General features: G+C 35.2%; 1 protein-coding gene across 2 annotated transcripts in view; it reads right to left on the minus strand.

Annotated features, from left to right (window-relative positions):
* Positions 1–20784, minus strand: part of MYO6 (myosin VI) — a 111182-nt gene that overhangs the window by 16977 nt on the left and 73421 nt on the right. For both annotated transcript variants that reach the window (XM_062572834.1, XM_062572833.1), the window contains exons 16-27: positions 19844–19971; positions 18820–18915; positions 16810–16983; positions 13039–13077; positions 11378–11471; positions 9745–9875; positions 9533–9610; positions 8458–8587; positions 7567–7657; positions 6551–6701; positions 5639–5847; positions 5167–5245 (exon numbers count right to left, since the gene is read on the minus strand). In XM_062572834.1, the coding sequence (XP_062428818.1) occupies positions 5167–5245; positions 5639–5847; positions 6551–6701; positions 7567–7657; positions 8458–8587; positions 9533–9610; positions 9745–9875; positions 11378–11471; positions 13039–13077; positions 16810–16983; positions 18820–18915; positions 19844–19971 (1400 nt within the window). The remainder of the gene's footprint in view (positions 1–5166; positions 5246–5638; positions 5848–6550; positions 6702–7566; positions 7658–8457; positions 8588–9532; positions 9611–9744; positions 9876–11377; positions 11472–13038; positions 13078–16809; positions 16984–18819; positions 18916–19843; positions 19972–20784) is intronic.

Below are 20784 nucleotides of genomic sequence, written 5' to 3' on the forward strand. Positions count from 1 at the left end.
AATCAATCACTCCTATATAAAAAAATACATCCAATTTTTCCTCATTATTTTACTAATCATGAAAATCAGTTTTGAGAAATTTTTAGAATTAGTAACTCAGATGACACACAGCTGTATGGTTAGTCCTCCATAGCACTAACACAGTATTTCCTTTGTATTCTGCATTTGGCATTTATAAGATTTAGAGCCCTATTTTTCTGTAGGTCTGTGATTCATTTTGAAAGAGGATCAGGATGAATGCTTTAGACCTGATCCATCCCCAAATTTAAGTAAATGGCAAAATTCTCACTTACTGCAGCGAGGAAACAATCCAGATATACTGCCTTTGCAGAGCAAAGCTGTAATTCTGGCTTATTGTCATTATTTAACAAAGAAGGGTCTTGCACACACAATAAATAAAATTTGAGCATTCAATGTAAATGTCTCAAAGTCATACATGTCAACTTTTAGCAATGACTTTCTTGGTGCCTAAAAGTCAACAAAACAAAGCCACTGACACTGCTCATTGTGAATTTGCATCAGCAAAGCAATGCAGTAACACCAGAGATTTCTCTGTGAATCCTCGATTTAGCTAAAAGTATCAACCATTAAAAAAGGAGTTAATAAATAATTAACTGTATGTAGAAGAATGAAATGTCCTATTGAATTACGCGTCTGCTTTATATCCAGAATGCACCAAGTGTTTCTAAGTAAAAGTGTAATTACATTCTGCATTGCAGATATGCACATCAAAAATAAAGAAATATAAATAAAGGCTAGTCTTAAAAATGCATATAGGACTGGCAGACCAACTTTTTAAAACTTCTGGCAGTAGTCCATCTTGTTTCCTCAGCTAACACAGTTTAATCCATTTAAACTGTTCCTGAATGGAAAGTTCCATGAACTTCTCCTAAAATACTAGGAACTTCTGGACCAGTCTCCAAACAATGATTTGAAGACTAGCAGCTTTTTATACGTAATTTGTGAAATCTGGTGTTGCTTACTATTGTGACACAGGTGATAGACACAATAACACAAGATAGATCCTTTTCTGGTCAAAGCTAGGATACAACCTTTAAGTTAGTTCCAGCCACTTGGTTAATTCATAACAAGGTGAGATAATAACAGAAAAGAGAATGTAGAAGCAAGAAAGGAACAATATTAAGCTAACTCTAGGGATAACCAGATGCAGAAAGGAGATACATTCTTCTGGTTAATCACGCACAGGGTTTAGCGTAGTCTGTAATCGGTGACCATTGCCCTGTTGCTACAACAGCTCCTGAAGAAGAACTCTCTGCCAAGGTCACACAGGGAACCTCTGAAGCAACAGGAAACCAAGGGGATTAGAGGCCTAGTGTGCCTCAGAGTGAGAGTTTATGGGACCAGCAGGAAGTGTCAGGAATCAAGGCAAACAGAGCAAGAGCTGAACTCCAGGTATTCTACACAAATGCACATAACAAGTTACAAAAGGCAGTCCTATAAACTGTCATCTAATATAGCCTGAATTCAGCTTTGACATCTGTATATGATCTGAACAACACCTTACTGAATAATAATCTACTGTTTAAGTACAATTAAATATCACCAAACTGGGATATTCTAACTTTGCTACTCCACCAAAATTTAGTAATAAAATAGTGCGGGAATGTAACATACTAAAAAATACCTATTACAAATGGACTGTTTCTACTCATGAGATTAGTAAAGTTTGATACTCAAAAAGCTTATGAGATTCAACATTTGCAAAATTAAAACTACAACTGAGTACTTTTTGTTTGTTTACAGTAGTTGCCAATTTTGGTCTGTGTAATCTGACAGCCTGCAATTGCTTTCCTAGTCACTAACAACTGTTAAATGTCAACAAGAGTTTATATATAAGCATAAGCATTGCTGCAACATACACTTTAGCAAACAGACTTACAATATTTGATTGTATTTAGCACAGTTCTCTATCCAGTATCTTAACTTTTTTTTTGTCTTGCTTTAAACTTAAGAACATTCCACAAAACAGCACTTAAAATAAGAAAAGCTGAAAAGTAACAAGGAATCTTCAAAAGTGGGTGAATTTTCATTTGTACTGTACTGTATTTTCATTTGTATTGAGAAGAAGTAAAAAGATACCTGACAGGTATTTTCACTCCCAGGATAATCTAAGATTGTTAAAATATATGAGGATGTTGCAATCAAAACAAAAACAATTTGAAAACTCAGGAAATACAATCTTTCCAACTTGATTAAATCATGGTACAGGAAGGGCATCGTCTAGAGCTTGCAAGCAACCTTCATTGATTTTTACAGATACTATGCCTAACCATGTAATTAAAACCAAAATACTTGATTACTTGTAGATTCAGAATACACAGAGCTCATTTTACATACACAGTAAACACTCCTCTCCCTCTGCTTTCATCCCAAGCCCACTGAAGCCTAGGTTAGAGGTTATTTCTCTATACTGAACAAGTACTTCCTCATCTCGCAATGTTTGCACTAGAAACTGAGCAAAATTGAATTACTTGAAGGTATTTCCATTAAAATAATTTCCATATTCTTCATGATTAGTTACATCATAAGTAACAGAAAAACAGTATATGAAGTATTATCAAAAGCTTAATTCATGAGACTGTGCAATACCACTCTGAGCAGAAAACTGCAAAATATGTGCAGTTTTAGCAACACCTCCCCAAATCATTGAACCTAAATGACAAATGTTTCTTTTTCACTGAAAACATTAACATTTCCTGTTCCTAAAAATTATTCTTTTATTTACTAATTCAACTTACAACAACCTAATTTCCATCACAAATCTAGTTTGTTCCTGCTGTACAAGTGTTCTCCTTGATGCATGTAGTGCAGTTGTGCTCACAATAACTCTTATCACCCTCGCACCCAGCTTGAATGCAAGTTATCAGAAAGAATAAGAAACAGGCTCTGAAAGATCCTCTCCAGGTGGGATTGTACCTCCATTTCCTTTTCATCTCAGTTTTATCACAGCCTTCCACATCACTTTATATTTTATGTCGTGGCAGCTCTTGAACTCTACTAATTGCCTTTAGATCTGAGACTGAGGTCTTAATCAAAGAATCACAGATGCTTGAAGCTGGAAAGGATCCCTAGAGATTATCTAACGCAATCACTACTTAAAGAAGGATAAGCTAGAGAGCACTGCACAACACCATGTCCAGTAGGTTTTGAGTATCTCTAAGGATGGAGACTTCATAACCTCTCTGGGCAACCCAATCCAGTGTTCAACCACCCTCACAATGAAAATGCTGCTTCTGACTTTTAAATGTGATTTCCAATATTCCAGTTTGTGCCCACTGCTTCTCATCCTGTCACTGGGCATGCCTGAGAAAAAAAATCTGGCTTCATCTTCTTTATTTTCCTCCCATTAGCTATTTATACACATCAATGAGACCACCCCCAGAAGCAAGCTCTTCTCCAGGCTAAACAGTGCCAAGTTCTACCACTGTTCTCTTCTATCTCTGATTTTCCAGTTCTTTAATCATTTTCATGGTCCTTTGAGGGACTTGCTCTTGTATGTTCATTTCCCTCCTGTACTGGAGAACCCTGAACTGGAGACAGCACTCCAGATGTGGCCTGACCAATAATGATTTCACAGCCCAGGATACCATTGGCCTTCTTGGCCTCAAAGGCACATTGCTGGCTCATGTTCAACTAGTTGTCCACCAGGCTCCCAGAGACTTTTCTGCAGAGCTGCTCTTCAGCTAGTCAGCCTCCAGCCTGTACTGGTGTATGGGGTTGTTCCTACGTGGGGGCAAGAACTTGCACTTCCCTTTGTTTAACTTCATGGGATCCCTGTCAGCCTGTTTCTCCAGTCTGTCAAGATCCCTCTGAATGACAGATCAACCATCTAGTCTATCAGTCACTCCTCCCAGTTTTGTATCATCTGTAAGTTTGCTGAGGGGACATTCTGTCCCATCATGTTTGTCACTAGCAAAGAGTTGAGTACTGGACCAAGTATCAACCCTGAGGAACACCACTAGTGACTGGCCTCTAGCTGGACTTCATGCTGCTCATCACAACCCTTCGAGCCCAGCAGTTCTGCCAGTTTTCAGTTTGCCTCACTGTCCACTTATCCAGACCATACTTCCATCAGTTTGTCTATGAGAATGTTATGGGAGACTGTCAAAAGTTTTGCTAAGGTCAAGGTAAATGATACCCACTGCTTTCCCCTCATCCATGAAACCAGTTATCTCATCACAGAAGACTATCTGGTTTATCAGGCATAATGTCCCCTTCATAGATCCATGCTGACTATTCCCAACCACCTTCTTGACCTTCCTATGTTTGAAAATGGTTTACAGGGAGATTTACTCCATCACCTCCCCAGGGACTGAGGTGAGGCTGACCAGTCTGCAGTTCCCTGGATCCTCCTCCTTGCCTTCCAGGAAGAAAGTCTTCCAGTCCTCAGGAACCTCTCCCAGTCACCATGACTTTTCAAAGATAATTGAGAGTGGCCTTGTAATGACAGTTCCCTCAACACTCATAGGTGCATCCCATCAGGTCTCGTGGACTTGCGTATGTTGTCCAGTTTACATGTTTACGTATTCCCTCATCTGATCCTCCTTCTCAGAAGGTAATTTTTCCTTGCTTCACACTTTCCCAAAAGTCTCAAGGATTCCTACAGATTGGTCTTACCAGCAACAACTAAGGCAAAAAAAATTTTTTTTTTAAACTTTACTTCTCCCTCTATTATCTTTACCTTTAACATCACAGGACCCCAAACAGTTACTGCTGAAATGTCTGATTTTGCTGTTTATTCCTACTCAGTCATGTCAAGAGATGTTCCCAGAAGAATTTTCAGGAACATTAATACTCTCTTAAATTACCTTTTGACCCCTTCTCTCTTGTGTCTCAGACAAAATATACATCCTTGATACAAATAATTCTGCAATTCCTGTCAACAGGCCTCTCATTCACACATCCTTTCTTACCTGGCAATAGAATTTACTTTAAAAAGTTTTTCTACTTTTCTACTTTTGTAGTTACAATTAATTAAGTAGTACTATTTCTAGACATGCCAAATTTCTAAACATGCCAAATACAACACTGCCATATGATTTTGAGACCTACTTATAAAATGAAGCTATTAGATTCAGTAGTTTCAGGTGGAGACAGTTAAGTTGTAGAAACGATTTTTTTTGGAAAACACAGTTAAAAGATTACCTGAATACGCTTTTCTTCCTCTTCCCTCTTTTTCCTCTCTTCCTCTTCCTGTTTTCTCTTTGCCTCAATCTCAGATTTCCTATTGTAAAAGCAGGGGGAGGAAGAGGGAAGATGAAAAAACTTTTGATAATTATCTTATGATACAAGTGAACAATAAATATTAAAGCATCTTCCATAAAATTAAATAGTAATCCAGAAGTCAGTACAGTCCTGAAGACAAGACACTGTATATGAAAGTCAAGAAACTTTCCCAGTCTGACTGTATTCCCAGTTGTTTCATATCATCTCCTCCATACTCTCTTCTGACCATACTTTTAATACAAACCCTTAGGAAAAAAAGGTTTTTACACAGCCCATGGCATACCAGGAGTATAATATGTGTCACTCCTTTTAGGCACAAGAACACAGGCTCATTTAAGTGCCTTTCCTATTTGCTTTTTATTCCAAAAGTAGCAACTTATCCAGCACTCACAAACGTCTTTCCTCTTCTTCTTTCCTTCGGCGTTGTTCCTCCTGTTCACGTCTCTTTCTTTCTTTTTCCATTTCCTCCTGGATGCGTCGCAGCCTCTCTGCTTCTTCCTCTTGCTGTTTCTTTTTCTGTAGTGCACTCAGAAGCTGCTCAGAGCTTCTAACTAGAGCATCATATTCTTTCTGTATCTGTTCTCTTGTCATTATAGTGGTCTGCAAAATGAAATAATAAAAAGGAATAATATTCCTTTGAGTTTGTACTTCATCTTTAAAAATTAAATGAAGTGCTATGAAAGCACTGCACACTGTAACTTATCATATTTTCAACAACAGATTTTAAGTAGCAAAATCTGAACACAGTACATTAGAGAAGGTTATAATATGGCCTAAAACATAAAACTCAACACATTAAAATTCTTCTAAAATTAGCTGAACTCTCTTTATTACCAGCTCAGAAAATAAAGATATAATCAGAATAAGAATCTCACCACTATGTTTGTTGTTTAATGTTTGTAAGTTTCAGTCTTGATTAATTTAAAGTACTCCTAATACACATTACTTTAAGAATAAAGGTAATTCTAATAAAAATATTAACGTAAGTTATTAGTATCACCAGCCTCACAGTGTCATCACATACTGAAACACAGATGAACATGAATGCATCCAATTTCAGGATTCATTTCAGCTACATACACAAATAACTTTGAACACGGTTTAGAAGTGCCCAGTGCCTCTGAAAAATGAAATCTTGACATAAATGTCTATAACAAGACACTTAAATATAAAATCTTTGTCCAGAGTACTTCCTATTAAAAAATAAAGAAAGCAAAAAAAAAAGAAAAATGCTGGCCTTTTACGTGAGATTAAGTTTTCAAAGATTTTAGTAATAAGCAGCCATTTCTCGCTTTAATCATACCTTAATTTTGGTCATTGAAGCATCAATAGAACACTCCAGCTCCTTGACCTGCTTGCTTGTCTCTGCCTTCCCTTCCTTAAGAGCACTTACTACTTCATTAAATTTATCAAGTCTCTTTTTCAGTGTACGCACTTTTACCAGACCATCAATGCTGCGAATGGAAGACAATTTATTGTACCTTCAAATTACTTTACAATTATGATTTTACAATGGGGTCATTAGACACCACAGAAAATAATAATAAAACAAGATCTGGGAAAAGAGTCTTATAAAGCTTGTAGCTTCCTAAAGAAGTCCAAAACTGAAAGCCAAATTATAACTTGACAGAGATAGTTTAGGAAGAAAGAAATCACTGAACAGGAATTCAGGAAAAACAACATACAAAAAATCACATCCTTAAAGTGGAGCACAGAACAGCATAAACATTTAGGGAAATGATCAGAAACACCAAGGTACAAAATGAAACATCACTATCAAAGGATGTAAAAGACAACATCTTATAAGAACCACAGTAATGAAGAACAGAGTGCTGGGTCTCTATCAAAGAACAATAATGCCAGGAGTGCTCAATGGACAGTTTTTTCCATTAGTATTACATACAATCCAATTAAAGCTAATAGAGTTACTTAACTTCAAGAGGAAAAAAGAGAGAGAACATAGAATTATTGCTCAGATATGGAAGAAAGGAGACCTACAGAGAAAAGTGAGAATAAGGACAAAAAGTCATAGGGTACATATGGACAGACACAGATCTGTTATTAAGAATTCTTAGTTATCACTGGAGGATTCTACAAACAAGTTAAAACATCTCTTAGGAAAGGTTCAGATTTAGCTGATTCATCCTTGGGAAAGAGAGGTGGATGGCAACACTGCTCAAAGCCCCTTGCACTCATACATCAATACATCATTCTATGATTTCAGATACATTTAGTTAAGCATACTTAATCTCTTATTTACATCCAGAAGAAACTGTTTTTAAAACAGACCTTTTCTTCAACCAACGAATAATCTCTTACCGGGGTTTGTGCTTCCTCTTGCAAAGCCACATTCGAATAGTCTTTTGTATTTTAATGCAGGCACTAGCTCTATATTTTATCTTGTTTTTCACTGTAATACACAAAAGATTGACTGAGTCTCAATGGTCTAATCACTTTAACAGAATTCCTGTATTTCCTCTATTACTCACATGCTTGATAGCTCAAACCTGCATGTAGATGGTATGTGCTTGAGTGCTAGGTCCATTAAGTCGCAGTACAGAATAGAATTCATAACCATGAGTAAGGCATAAAGGTATCTTTAATGAACTGCCTGACCAGTACAAACCATTCCACAATGCCTCACTTCTACTCTACACAGTGGGCTGAGCAGGCTGAGCACTTAGAAAGTGCACATTAAAAGTGGCACTCACTTGTCAATCAGTAGTAACTCCTGGAATGGACACATTTGCCCCATGATTCATGTCAGTGCTACTGAATATGCTGTTACTGCCCGGATGCTAACAACCTCTGTGCAGGCAATTCCCCGAAGCTCAACTAAATGACTCAATATTGTCAGTTCAAAGTTGAAATTACTGCTCTTTCCTGCCAATGTCAAGGTGCCTCCCCAAGACCTTTAATCACTAGCTGTTTCTGATGAAGTGTTTACCAGGGCTTCAGGAAGCATCTAAGTAACACAGCTGGTTGGAAGATACAGCCCATCATACCACCACTTCTACAAACCCCCTTCCTTAAGCCCTCCTAATTTACTTAGCACAAACTATGAGAAATCTCATCAATCCTTAAAGGAACTACTCAGACTTTACCATGTCAGCATCTGTTACATATGACCATAATCATTTCAAGACAATGATAACTGCTTTGCTATACTGCTAGCAAACATTTTGGTTTATTAAAATATAAAATACATACATTTAATCACTGAGAGAGAACACCACTGAACTTTTTTCCAGCGACTGCAGATAAGCCAGTGATTGACTCGTTTAACTAGCTCTGCTAAATGATCCGGATCTGACTTCATTATCTGATCAAACTCTGCAAACTAAATATAAAAACAGTTTTACAAATGAGGAGAAGAGAAAGTGTTAGACAGTATTTAAGAGCATGTTGAGTAAAATATTTCTAATGTAAATAGAATACTGAACTGTACATTTCTATTATATCCACTCGATTAATTCAAACAGGAAACTTTAGTTATAACTTTGATAATAACAGAAATAATTGCTTTATTTTTAACTGATGTAAAATGCTTAAGATTTTGAATAATCCAACCATTTATTAATCATTAAAACTAAAAATTTATTGACAATATTTTAAGGAATGATTTGGTACTCTACTTCCTGAATAATTGCTCAGAAGTTCCATATTTTCAAAATACACCAAATTCTACATTTGGTGAAAAAAATGAAAGCCCTGAAAACACCGCTCAACTTTTAAAATCTTCATATAAGAGTCCAACTAAAGGCAAACTTTTCTGAACATCCTGCATTTCTACTTACGGATAATTATGACAGTAAAGACATTGCTCTGTGCCTATGATGAAGCTTCCTTTGCAGTCACAATAGCTCCCTACTTTTTATTTCTCTGTCCTAGCAACAGTAGTGCTTATGATAAGAGGAAGAGATTTCAGCTATAAATGTATTTTAGCAGAAAGTGTTTATTTTTTTCCTCTGACTTGCTCTTTTTAGTAGTCCTTAACATATTTCTAAGTGACTTGTAGAACATGGGGGAAACTTGTGAAATACAAAGCAACAAATATTGCTTTAGAAACACTGCACTACCAGCAACAAAACTATGAAGACAGTTATGGTTTTTTTTCTCCACAGAAAATGATCAGCTTTACAAAAGGCTTTGAGCAACATTATCTAAGCTGGCCCTACTTTAAGCACAGTGTTGACCAAGTGACCTTCAGAGCTCCCTTCCACTGTCAATTATTGTTTGACTCACATTAATGAACTCCAAATGGAAAAAGAAAGAGACATATTACCTTGCCAGGTCTAAAAAACACCTTGGTTAACCCAAATTTGTAATCATTTTCATTCAATCCTAAGGCTTTAAATAGTGCCTGTAACGAAGAAAGAAGAAAAAAAAAAGTTTGGTTTATCTTTCTCCTCCAAAAATCATAAAAGATAAAAAAATTATACACGAATATATTTTCTGCCCTCAATGGTATGGCAGAAGAATTAATTTCTAACTTACCTTGCAAAAGAGCCTAGGATCCAATCGAGCCAATTTTTCAGGCAAGTATTTCTTGTACATATTATACAGTTCATGAAATGAAGCTCGTGAAGGGAAACCACCTTGCATTAAGTCCAAAACAGACACCATTCCTATATTCACAGGAACACAAAGGTTGGTACCAGTAAAATGCAAATAAAGCAATGATTTTTATGATAACTAGTAGTTCATGAAAAAGTCTCACAAACAGTGTTCAGAATCCAATCCATAGAGTTCATCATAGACTAGACCAAGCCTCTACCATTTCTTGATAATGTTATCACTCACAAAAGCATGTATACATATATAGTATCAATACTTACTTTTTTAACATTATGTATCTTTTTTTTTACTACATTGAACTTCATTTACTGTTGCTAAAGTAGCACACACAGAAAAGTAAACTCTTAAGATTATTATAAAACATTACAATTGTTATGGTAGAAAATAAAAAAAGTTAATTTCTTACTTTCTCCTCTCTTTGACATTCCAAATGCTATTAACCTGAAGAAATGTACTGCTAATAATGTTAACGGAATTCTAATTGCCAAAAAGTTGCTAAGCATTTGTGATTATTAATGTGACACGATAAATACATGGTGGCTTGCCAAAACACCAGCTGCAAAACCTGGAAAAGTTTCTTGATTTCAAAAAGTGAAAAAATTAAACATAAATTACCAAAAGGACAAGAATACTAAAAGGGAAAAACATAGGAAGGGAGAAAAACAAATATCAAAGTACCTTGGTGAATAAGCACCCTATGAAAAATGACATGACACAATAGGAACAAGCATTCTAACAATCTAGCAAGCCAGTCAAGCTGCTGCTCAGTGGGACAAAAAAGATTGCTAATGTTTGTCCTCTAAAATTAAGCTATAAAATTTGAAAGCACCTAGTATTTCAAGAGTAATTAAAATGTAGCATCACATTACCACTGTAGTACATAAAACAACAGGAAAGACCATGCTTAAGTGCCGTTGTTGGAAGCTCAGCTCCAAATCAAACTAATAGTGGCATAAAGTAATTTTGAAAAAGTAAAATGGAACTTGGTTGATTCTGTTATAGAAGGAAATTCAAGAAAAGAGATTTTTTTCAACCCCAGCTAATACTGACTATCTCTAAATGTACAGGTGAGTTTCTAACACTTCAATTGCCACAGGAATTCAAAGGAATTCTGTCATTCTGGACTAAGTTGCTGCCCTAGCAATGTTGTGGGCACTGAGACATGAGATTCTGCTCCAGATTAAGAAATCTGAATTTAAGTACCAATACATGGCTCCTTACTGTGCACCAGGTGTCTACACTCTCATTAAAATCAATTGAGAAACAGTTGATGGAAATTAAAGAAACTCTGCTTACAAATAAGAGGTTATAGCTGTTCATATGAATGACTTCCTAGGCTGCATTAACTAAGTCGCTTTTGACTAAAATGGGAGGCTCAGGTACTGAGAATCAAAATTAGTAAGTGTTTGAAAGACATAAATGATTTACCTTCCAGAGAGCAACAGTTCAAGTTAGGAAAAATACTGTTTCCATTTCACATATTTCAAAATTAGGTCAATCTACAATGGTTAAAATAATAAATGAGGTGGAAAATACCAAATGCACACATTACCTGAACACTGAAGCTGAGAGAGGATCTGTCCCCCTTCAAAATGATGACTTGTCATCTTTAAATTGGGTTTGATGCAGCGAATAAAGCTAGAACCCTATTGTCAAAAGGGAAAGTTAGCAGAATCTATACATTTTTAGATCTCCTGAAATAAGAGTCACCTAAGAATTACTGAAGAAAAAAAGTGAAATATATTTCTAAAAAGAGAAAAATTGACATTATTTTTCTAATTACACTCCGCTTGCACTGTAACTTTGCCTTAATATAACTTATCTCAATGCTCAAGCTACTAATTAGAACCTCAACTTTTGAGTTTTCACTCAACTCCTTTTCTTACCATTAAAACAATCTAATTATGATGTACCACTTTAGTTTCTACTACACTCATTATCTTCACAGTCACATCAGCTAAATGTCTCAGTCCTCCAGAGAGGGCATCCTTCCAACCTCCTGACATTGGAATCATGCCAATTAAACTTTACTCTTCCTCTAACTCTGACTTTTTCCAGTTTCCTTTGCCTTATGACTTCACATTCTCTTCCTCCGTTTGGTGTTCCAACCTATTCTTCTCTTACCATATGTAGTTATCATACATACTTTCTTTACAATTTTGACCACTGCTTTCTCTGATTTTTTCCCATTCCCTCTTTAAGGGGGACTCTTTTTTAAATACCACCTACTAACTCAATTTTTCCTATAAAAGGCAGCTAATGAAATCCTATCCTACGTATTAAAACAAAATTGGGACCAAGAAAACATAATTCTACTATTGATTTGAATATTTTGAGAGTACTTTGTACCAACCCCTCCCCTTGGAGCCAGAAAGGGCCTGCTAAAGGCAGCTCTGTATTAATGATCCATCTCTATTCACTGGTTAGCTAAACTCAGAGTGGCCACACTCCTTTTCCTTTGACTGACTCTCAGTTTCACAGTGTTCTGAGGTGAAGGACATTATCTCCCTTTCAAATGTGCTCACAAATACAGTGAGATCTTAATGCTAGCTACATTGCAATACCTGTCCCATTCAGTTGACTTTTTTTTTTTTTTTTTGCCAGAGCATAAATTCTGAGAGAAGCAAGAAGAATGTACTCTCACAAATGCATCTTCTGAATATATAGGACTAGATGAATAATTGGTAGAATTCCACAAGCTATCAAATCATACTGACTAAATAAGTAAATATTCATTAGGTAGAATCAGGTTCTTTGACCATCTGTGCCAAAAAGGAGTTGAAACATCTTCATTTAAACTACATTATGGAATATGAAAACAGAAGTTATTATTGCCTATCTTAATTTTAAATACAACTCTAAATCTTCTGCAGTTTAGTCATCAATGATAAGCAACGAAAGGAAGAAGTGAAACTAACAGAGAAGGAGATTGTAGCCTGTACAGATTTAAGTAGAATATATTATCTTTTTACTTAAACTGTGTAACTTTTGTTCGACAACAAAATTTTTCCATTTTTTTTCTTCAAAAAAAAATTAATATTCATTAGCTGCACAGCAAGACACTTCAGAAGTGTCACATAACTGCAAATTCTGAAGTTATTTTTTATCACTAGATATCTCCTTTAAGCGAAGTTGTTGAGATAACTGATTACAATTTATGTGAGAAGCACTGGAAAGAGAAAATGATGAACTTGCATCTGTATTTATACTTACAGTACTATGAAGCTTCTCAAGAAGCAAATTTAACTGAGTCTGCAAAAGAAAAGAGGTATTTTAAAAAACTGCATGGAACATCTTACCACAGTAACTAAAAAAACAAACACACACGATAATGAAATAATAGAATTAGCACATGCATGTTTGTTGTTAGTAGATCCAACAGAATTGATAAATCAAATATTCACAAATCTTTAACAGACAAAATCATGCAAAAGTGCATGAGTGATCCCAAGGAAACAGCATGTGTTGAATTTAACAGCAATACCATGTGTATGACTGAAATTTGGCTATCAAAAAAGTGCATATCCATTTGGGAAAATAAAGGAAACAATGTCCGTATAAAAAAAAGTTCTAAAGGAAATGAGACTGACCAGCAATGATACAAAAAATACATTAAGATTTTGAAACCCCAAATTTAACCTGTAACAAATGTATACCTGTATTCACATACATATTAGATATACTCAGTTTCCTTTAGAGATCACTTTAAACTTTGATTTTTTGTTGTTGAAGCTGTGTTGCACTGTTGGCTTGAAAGTCTGTGTCAAAATTTTAGTAGATGAATCTGTATTATGATTTTTTTTTAACTGCAAACTCTCCTTTGATGAGAAATTCAACAGACTATAGTCTTTATTCTATATTACATTTACTCAGGCTGGATTTAAACAAATTGTGATGACAGAAGACCTTATGATTGTTTGGGAAAAGGGTGTAAGATCAAAAGAGACTTAAGGCTATGGGGGGGAAGAGAGTTAGTTGCTCCTGAATGTGTACTGGGAAGGACTTAAACATTCCAGAACCATATCAAAAATAAAAGTTATACTTATATTTTACAGATATGCCTTTTGTGCCATACAGATTACTGTCACAGCATTCTTTCTAGTTTACTCACAAAATCAAGTATGTAGATGTAAGACAGAAATCTAAACATACTAATTTTCTGTATCAGAACCAAATCAAAAGGATCTCATTTTTGACTGGTTTTTTTCTGACTATATCCTTCAATTACCTTGAAACCCATAAGCTAGATTTGCACCAGCAGATATGCTTCACCTAGAGCTGCCAGTCTTCCTTCCAGTGGATGAAAATGTGTTTTTTACTTTTCATGTATATGGTTAGAAAGAAGGAGGGAGTGCCACAAGAGCTATGATAAACACTGATAACCTCCTGCTCAGTTCTCACTGACAAATACTTTTGTATCTACTTTGCATATAATCTTCATGTTTCCTTAAATTTGTGATGCTTCATTTTGGAAATGACTGCCTAATTTCCAGGATCAAAATACAGTTCTAGCTAGAGTAAAAATACTCTTCCTTATAACCCCTGGATGCTCCCAATTTGACAAGAAATAAGCCAGAGTCATTAATTACTTTCAATAATGAAATGATCATATGAGTAAGGCATATTGCTAAAACTACTGCTGCTCTGAATTATTGCAATTTAATTCATCATTACCATATTAAGGTAAAATTATCCCACAAATTCTTAAGTAGATGTGATAAATTAATTCATCATTTCCTCAATTGGTTTATGTGAATTAATTTTAATTAGTTATGAAGGAAAGGATGTTGTTAAGGATTTTGTAAAGAGAAGTATCTGCAATACCATCTAATACCCGATGTAATTAGAAGAATTCAGGACTGACTTATACACTAATACATTAAGAATTATTATTCTTAAAGAGATGAAACTTCTACACAGATAAAAGAACATATTTTGATGCCATTTGAAGTGAAATTTTCAAGGCTATTAGTGTTCATCAGTAGTACGTTCTTTGTCTGGGAAGGTAGCACTAAATGAATTATTGGAAGTAACACATACATTCAAAATGCTGTGAAAGTTGAAAACATTTAAAGAATTATAGATTGGTGGGCCAGATCCAAAAAGGACTTTAGTCATGTTCTAGGTGCAGAGGCGAACACTAAAATCTAAAACATAATTCACAAAGTCTCCCACTCAGCTGCTGCTTAAACACTTTCTTTTTTACTTCAACCTCCTTTGGGCAACCATAACCATTCACCTATCCATAGCTACCAGATGTGGGGTGCTACATCCAAAAGAAATTGAGAACCCAGATGGAACAAAGTGCAAATCATCTCACAGGTCCTGTAGTTCGCTTGCATTTTGAAAATGTAGTCATAAAAACAATGGGAAATATCCCAGCTTCCCTTACAACGGACATATCATGGTTGCAGGTCTTGTTTAGGAGGTAGTATACCTGTATGCAATTCTATTTTCAGTCTGCCTTTTGCTCATGCATTTTGTATTAAACTAATGGCTCCAGAATAATTCTACAAACACTGAATAATAGGAGGAGAGGAAATAACCCTGAAAGTAAAACTCAGAGAAAAGGTTGTCCAGGGGTTGCCCAGGTTGACCAAAACTACTACATTACAACTCTGTTAGACTCTTCCTAGCCCCATCAAAGTTATCAAAGGCTTTTTTTTTTTTTTTTTTTTTTTTTTTTTTTTTTTTTGCGCTACACAACAGCTCGGCTCCAGAAGGGAATGAGGAAGATCACCTCTGACAGATTAGCCAATAACTTGTTGCTAAAGGAAATATCCTGGAGATAGAACACTGAACAGGGTATAGAACTGAAGCAGCATACAGCTGCTATACGCAAAGCAAGGGTCGGTACCACACCCTCCCTTTTCTTCCTGCCTCTGCCTTTTTAGAGATAGCAACTAAACCACCAGATATGATCCTGAAAGAAGAAATCTCTCTCGCATTCCTGATTCAGACATGTAACCTTGAGTTGGAGCAGGAATGGAGAAACAGTCTGTTGCTATTACCCACTTTGCCTATGTTTTTTGGGGGTTGTCCTGCTTTCCCCATGGACTGCAAAAGTTGTCTAGGTACGTGATTTGGTTTTTTAGGTGCCTTAGCTAAGGTAGCAAACCAAAAATGTTGCAGCACCTGATTTGAAGGCATCTAAATCCTTCATTGGATCTGGCCCAGATGTGTTGAGAAGAACTCTTGCCGAAATTGCAGCAACTCTATCAACAGTAAGTCCATGAGATTGAAAAATTTACCTGCAGCCCATGGTTGTGCCTGCTTTTCCTCTCACAATTCCCCTATAGTTCTTTTCTAGCCATCCTGAGCTGGAATAGTCCAGCTAAAATAAAACTGCTGAATGAGAAAAGGATGCAGAAAACATTTGGAGAAGACAAGGTTTGAAGGTCAGCTTTACAATAAGCAGAAGAAAGGAGAAAATGAGAAGTGTGAGATTCAGGTATTGAGAAAGGAACTGTTCAGCACAATGAGCATACTTCTGTGAAAGCAATTACTATCTCAACAATATTTTAAAATATGAAGTACTGTGGTTAGTTTAGCCATTAAATTTTGAGAATGGTAAAATGTAGCCCAACTGGTGCATCTCCTACAGCACACAACTAAGACAGGATGGAAGAACATCTTTGGTCATATACAAAATCCCTCAGTGGCCACAGATGCCAGATTTAGATCAAGAGTTTAGCTCTTCAGAACAAAGATTTCCTTGTGTCCTTGCCAAATTACAATTTCTGAATTACTGCATAATCTCTACAAGGACTTTTTTCAACTGTCTTTTTGACAGGAATAGCTAGCATTTAACTTGACTACACTGCTTTCTTACACTTCAATAGAAAAAATGTGTATTTAACAGAATTTTCTTTATATAAATGTCAAGTTACCACCAGTTCTCCCATCCTAAGGTTCTACTTATTTCAGATAACTTAGGAGTGGCATATTTTAGAAGAAAATAGATTCTTTGCTCTACTGTGTTACCTTGAATTTGTTTCCCACGCTGATGAAACTAAGTTTCCCTGCTTTTTGTTTGAGATCCTTGTTGTTGTTAGTGTTAGATTCAAATAGCTGTCGAACAAACTTGTCCTTTGACTCGCATATGAGAGATTCAAGGGACATGTGCAAAGCATCATTATTTTTCTCCACAAATTGCATCTGAAAAGACAACCCAAGAAATAATCGCACATTTGTTTCATGATGCTAAATAGTTATGTCTTAAAGAAAATTGAAAGAAAAACAAAATTATATGCTTTATTCAAAATTAGCTACAATTGTGGAGTAAGTATTTGTACATTATGGCGAGTGACTTTTCAACAGGACATGCAAAACACAAATGACAACAAAAAGAAAAGATATTCTTAAATTTGAAGGATGTTGATGGAATCATGAAATCCAGGGCAAGGTCTAGTGCCTTTTAAAAAATCAGTTATGCTTTTGATGCACAATGATTATACTCCTCATCTCCACTTCCACCTCTCAATATCTCATCACTAGAGAGTTCTGGGAAGCTTAATTCTTCATCACTTGTAAAAATCACTTAAGATTTGCTACAAGATTTGCAAACAAGAACTAGCCTACACACTTTTAACTGCTACATCTAGAATTTTGGCAAATTAAATAAAAAAATGAACAATTATTTTAGCAGTGCTGTTATATTGTGACTGCTTAAGGACAGCTGGTATAAAAAAAAAGATATTATCCCCTTCCTACAAACTTTACCTCTCTGGTTTATTTATATCAGCTAACTTTTTAAAAGTCAGCAGCAGAGCATTAAACTGAACTTCAGAGATCAAAAACCTATGTCCAATTTCACACAATAAAAATCTTAATAGTTTTTGGTGCAACTTTGTGATCTGGACATCTATGAACATTTATGAAATTAATCTGAACAAAAAAAAATACAAATTTGCCAAGACATTCCATAAAAAGCTTCAGTGCTGATGGAAATGAAAGAAAAAACAAAGGCCTCCAAAATTCGCTTTGACTGTGAGAACACAAGATTGGAATATGATTGCAGCCACCTGAGTGTTGTCACCACAAAGCAGATCGTGAGAACTGTCATGACAACAAATGCAGTGACAGAGAAGAAGAAATAAAGAACTGCCAGGTTAAAAGGCAGTTGTGGGGCAGAAGTTGTTTAGCCTAAGCTAAGTCCATCCCACTGAGTGGCAGGATAAATTAACTGAAGCATATTAGTATAGCTTCTGGATCAACGCTGCCTCATACCTGATCAGCTCTGAGAACAGAGCTTGTGTGCACATATCTGACTCGTGTTTGTGAAAATACCCTAAGGTATTGCTGAGGTATCACGATGAGGTACACAGTTTCACATAGAGTATTTAGAACAATTCTTCTAATGCTTTTTCTAATTGTATTTATTATTTTGATATTGATTCACATTATCTCAGAAAAATCACTAGGCAACATATAGACATATGTTTTCATATGAAAATGTATGTTTTCATAGGATGAACAGTCATATAAAAGTGTAAGAATCCAGAACATATTTCACGGTGACAATTTCAGGTATTTCATATCCTTACATGAATAATTCTGTTATGAAGAGTAAATGTGATTTTTAACATAAAAATAAATAGTTGAGGAGAATATGCTTCTGAAAAGTTTCTATTAAGTCTAACAATACATTTACACGGTTCACTCGTCCCCCCAAGATACAAACTTCTGTTGACATAAGATTTTGCAGCAGAGTATGAAATCAAGATATATATATTGATACCATTATCTAAACATAATTTATAACAAGCACTTGTATAAAATATGTCTCAACAAAATAGTCTGTAATTTGAGAAAAGAAACTGTCAGTTCTGTCATGAATTTAGATTCCAAGCTAAAATGCAAATCATCTTTTGAATTTCTCTTCTAATGAAAAAATACTTTACTTGTAGCCTCTATACTCCAAAAAATAAGATAAAGTATAATAAGATTAGTTGATTAGATTTTGTTGGTGGTGGTGTGTTTAAGTAAAGTTACCGTCTCATAGCATACTGCTCCTGCGAAATGCCGGATAATAAAGCCTTCATCATCTCTGATATTTCTGTGAACAGCCAATTTAGACTTTCTTGGAATCTGTAATTAAAAGTAAAATTAAAAAGAAGAATTACATTGAATAGTGATGAGAATTTACTGTTAGGACAACACTAGGTGTTAAAAATGACACTTCCTGCTATGTTTAAAAGCAAGAAAAAAAAAAGGCTATTTTCATTCCCATTCATACCATCAGGCACTTCAAATCTAAATAAGCCTCAAATTCAAAATAAAACTCACCAATACTGCTCAGACCAGCTGGTCATCCCTCCCCCTACTTAATCAATAATTTCTATTCCATTCATTCCCTAGCTGAACACAGGCTAATGTGTAAGGCTGTCATAGGATTTGGGAACAGAAGTTTAAAATATGAGTTTGAATGGTATCTTTACCATCTTTATCTTCAAAAGGCAATCACCTAGCTGATCATACATATGCTTAGAAGAATGTTTCATTGCACAGGAATCTAGCTAAACAGCTTAAGTGGAAATTTATGAAAGGTAAAAGTAGAGAACAACTGTGTGTTAAAGAACTAACAACAAAGAAGTTTTCCAGGTGCATTCCTCACTTTCATCTGAAGTGCTAGCTAGACACTTCATGTCAGTTAGATATTCTCCAAAGCAAGCAGTACTGGAAAGGAATAACAGAATAGTTCATTTGATATAAAATAATCTAAATTGTGTTTTTATTTTCTTTATGCATTACATCCTAATAAACATCAAGTACAGATGAAGACAGATGACATCAGTTTCAGCAGGATATTAGAATACCTACAAGACTTAATGAGCCTTTAGTGAACCTTTCAACAAACTTTATGTCTAAACCTGTCCCTGACAAAAGAATATGAACTGTGGAAACTGATGTATTTGGGATATCTTGGAAAAGGTTTTCATTAAATTGAAGTGTTACTATCAAATGTTCCGAGAATTCATTTTTATTAGAACAACACAGATAGCATAAATAAACTTACAGAGAGTCTGAAATGGTCCTTATGTTTTTGGTGCACAGTTGAAGTAAAATGCTGGTCACTTGGTTGGGGAAGACGATTTTCTTCATCCAAAATATCCAGCACACCTATTAATTTTGCTTCAATCAAATCTATTTGTAAAAACAAAACAGAACAACCATGTTTACAAAAATTCGATTACTAACCACATATTAGATCACGAACATCACAAGTTTAAAATGCTACTGAACTGTTTCTCTATAATTGTAACCAGGTGAAGCTGTTAGCATAGAAAACAAAGTCACTGTAAGCTGGTTTTACTTATTGGAATTGTTAATTTAATCAATATTCTATACACGTTATCAAAAGTTCCAACTTTAACATAAGCAACACAATACTGAACTTTTTGAGTCCTTTCATGGCCATTTAGTCATCTAACTCCCAAAAGGTGCCTAAAGCTTTTTGTGGTATGGCACAGGTCTTTATGGGATAATGGCTTAGACTGATTAAAAAAAAAAAAAAAAAAAAAAAAGTTTTTCACCCATGTTTTGCCACTTGTTGAATCTAAAAGCACACAAAGGCTCATACTTTATTTCACAGCAGGAACCAAGTTAAAAAACAAAAGGTATTTTATTTTAAGAAAGACAAATCAGATCTGATCATTCTGTGGTAATTTTATAACTTTTTACAAATGTATTTTTTGACTCTTTATGTACAAATACAAAAGCGAAAGCTGACACATAAATTTATGCTCCGGAAATTATCAGACACGTAAGCATTTTGCAACTGCCATACTACCTAGGAACTTGTTCCTCTAAGAGCAATTTTTACTACCTATTTTTAATGTAGAAAGGAAAAAATGACTAATATTTGTACTGCAGTAGCATCAATAAGCTTACATGATAGATCTTACAGTATGAGGCTATAAAACACAAGACAATGCTGATCCAAACAATTTACGCTTA

The sequence above is a fragment of the Rhea pennata genome, chromosome 3 (genome assembly GCF_028389875.1).
Source record: "Rhea pennata isolate bPtePen1 chromosome 3, bPtePen1.pri, whole genome shotgun sequence".
Taxonomy (NCBI): domain Eukaryota; kingdom Metazoa; phylum Chordata; class Aves; order Rheiformes; family Rheidae; genus Rhea; species Rhea pennata.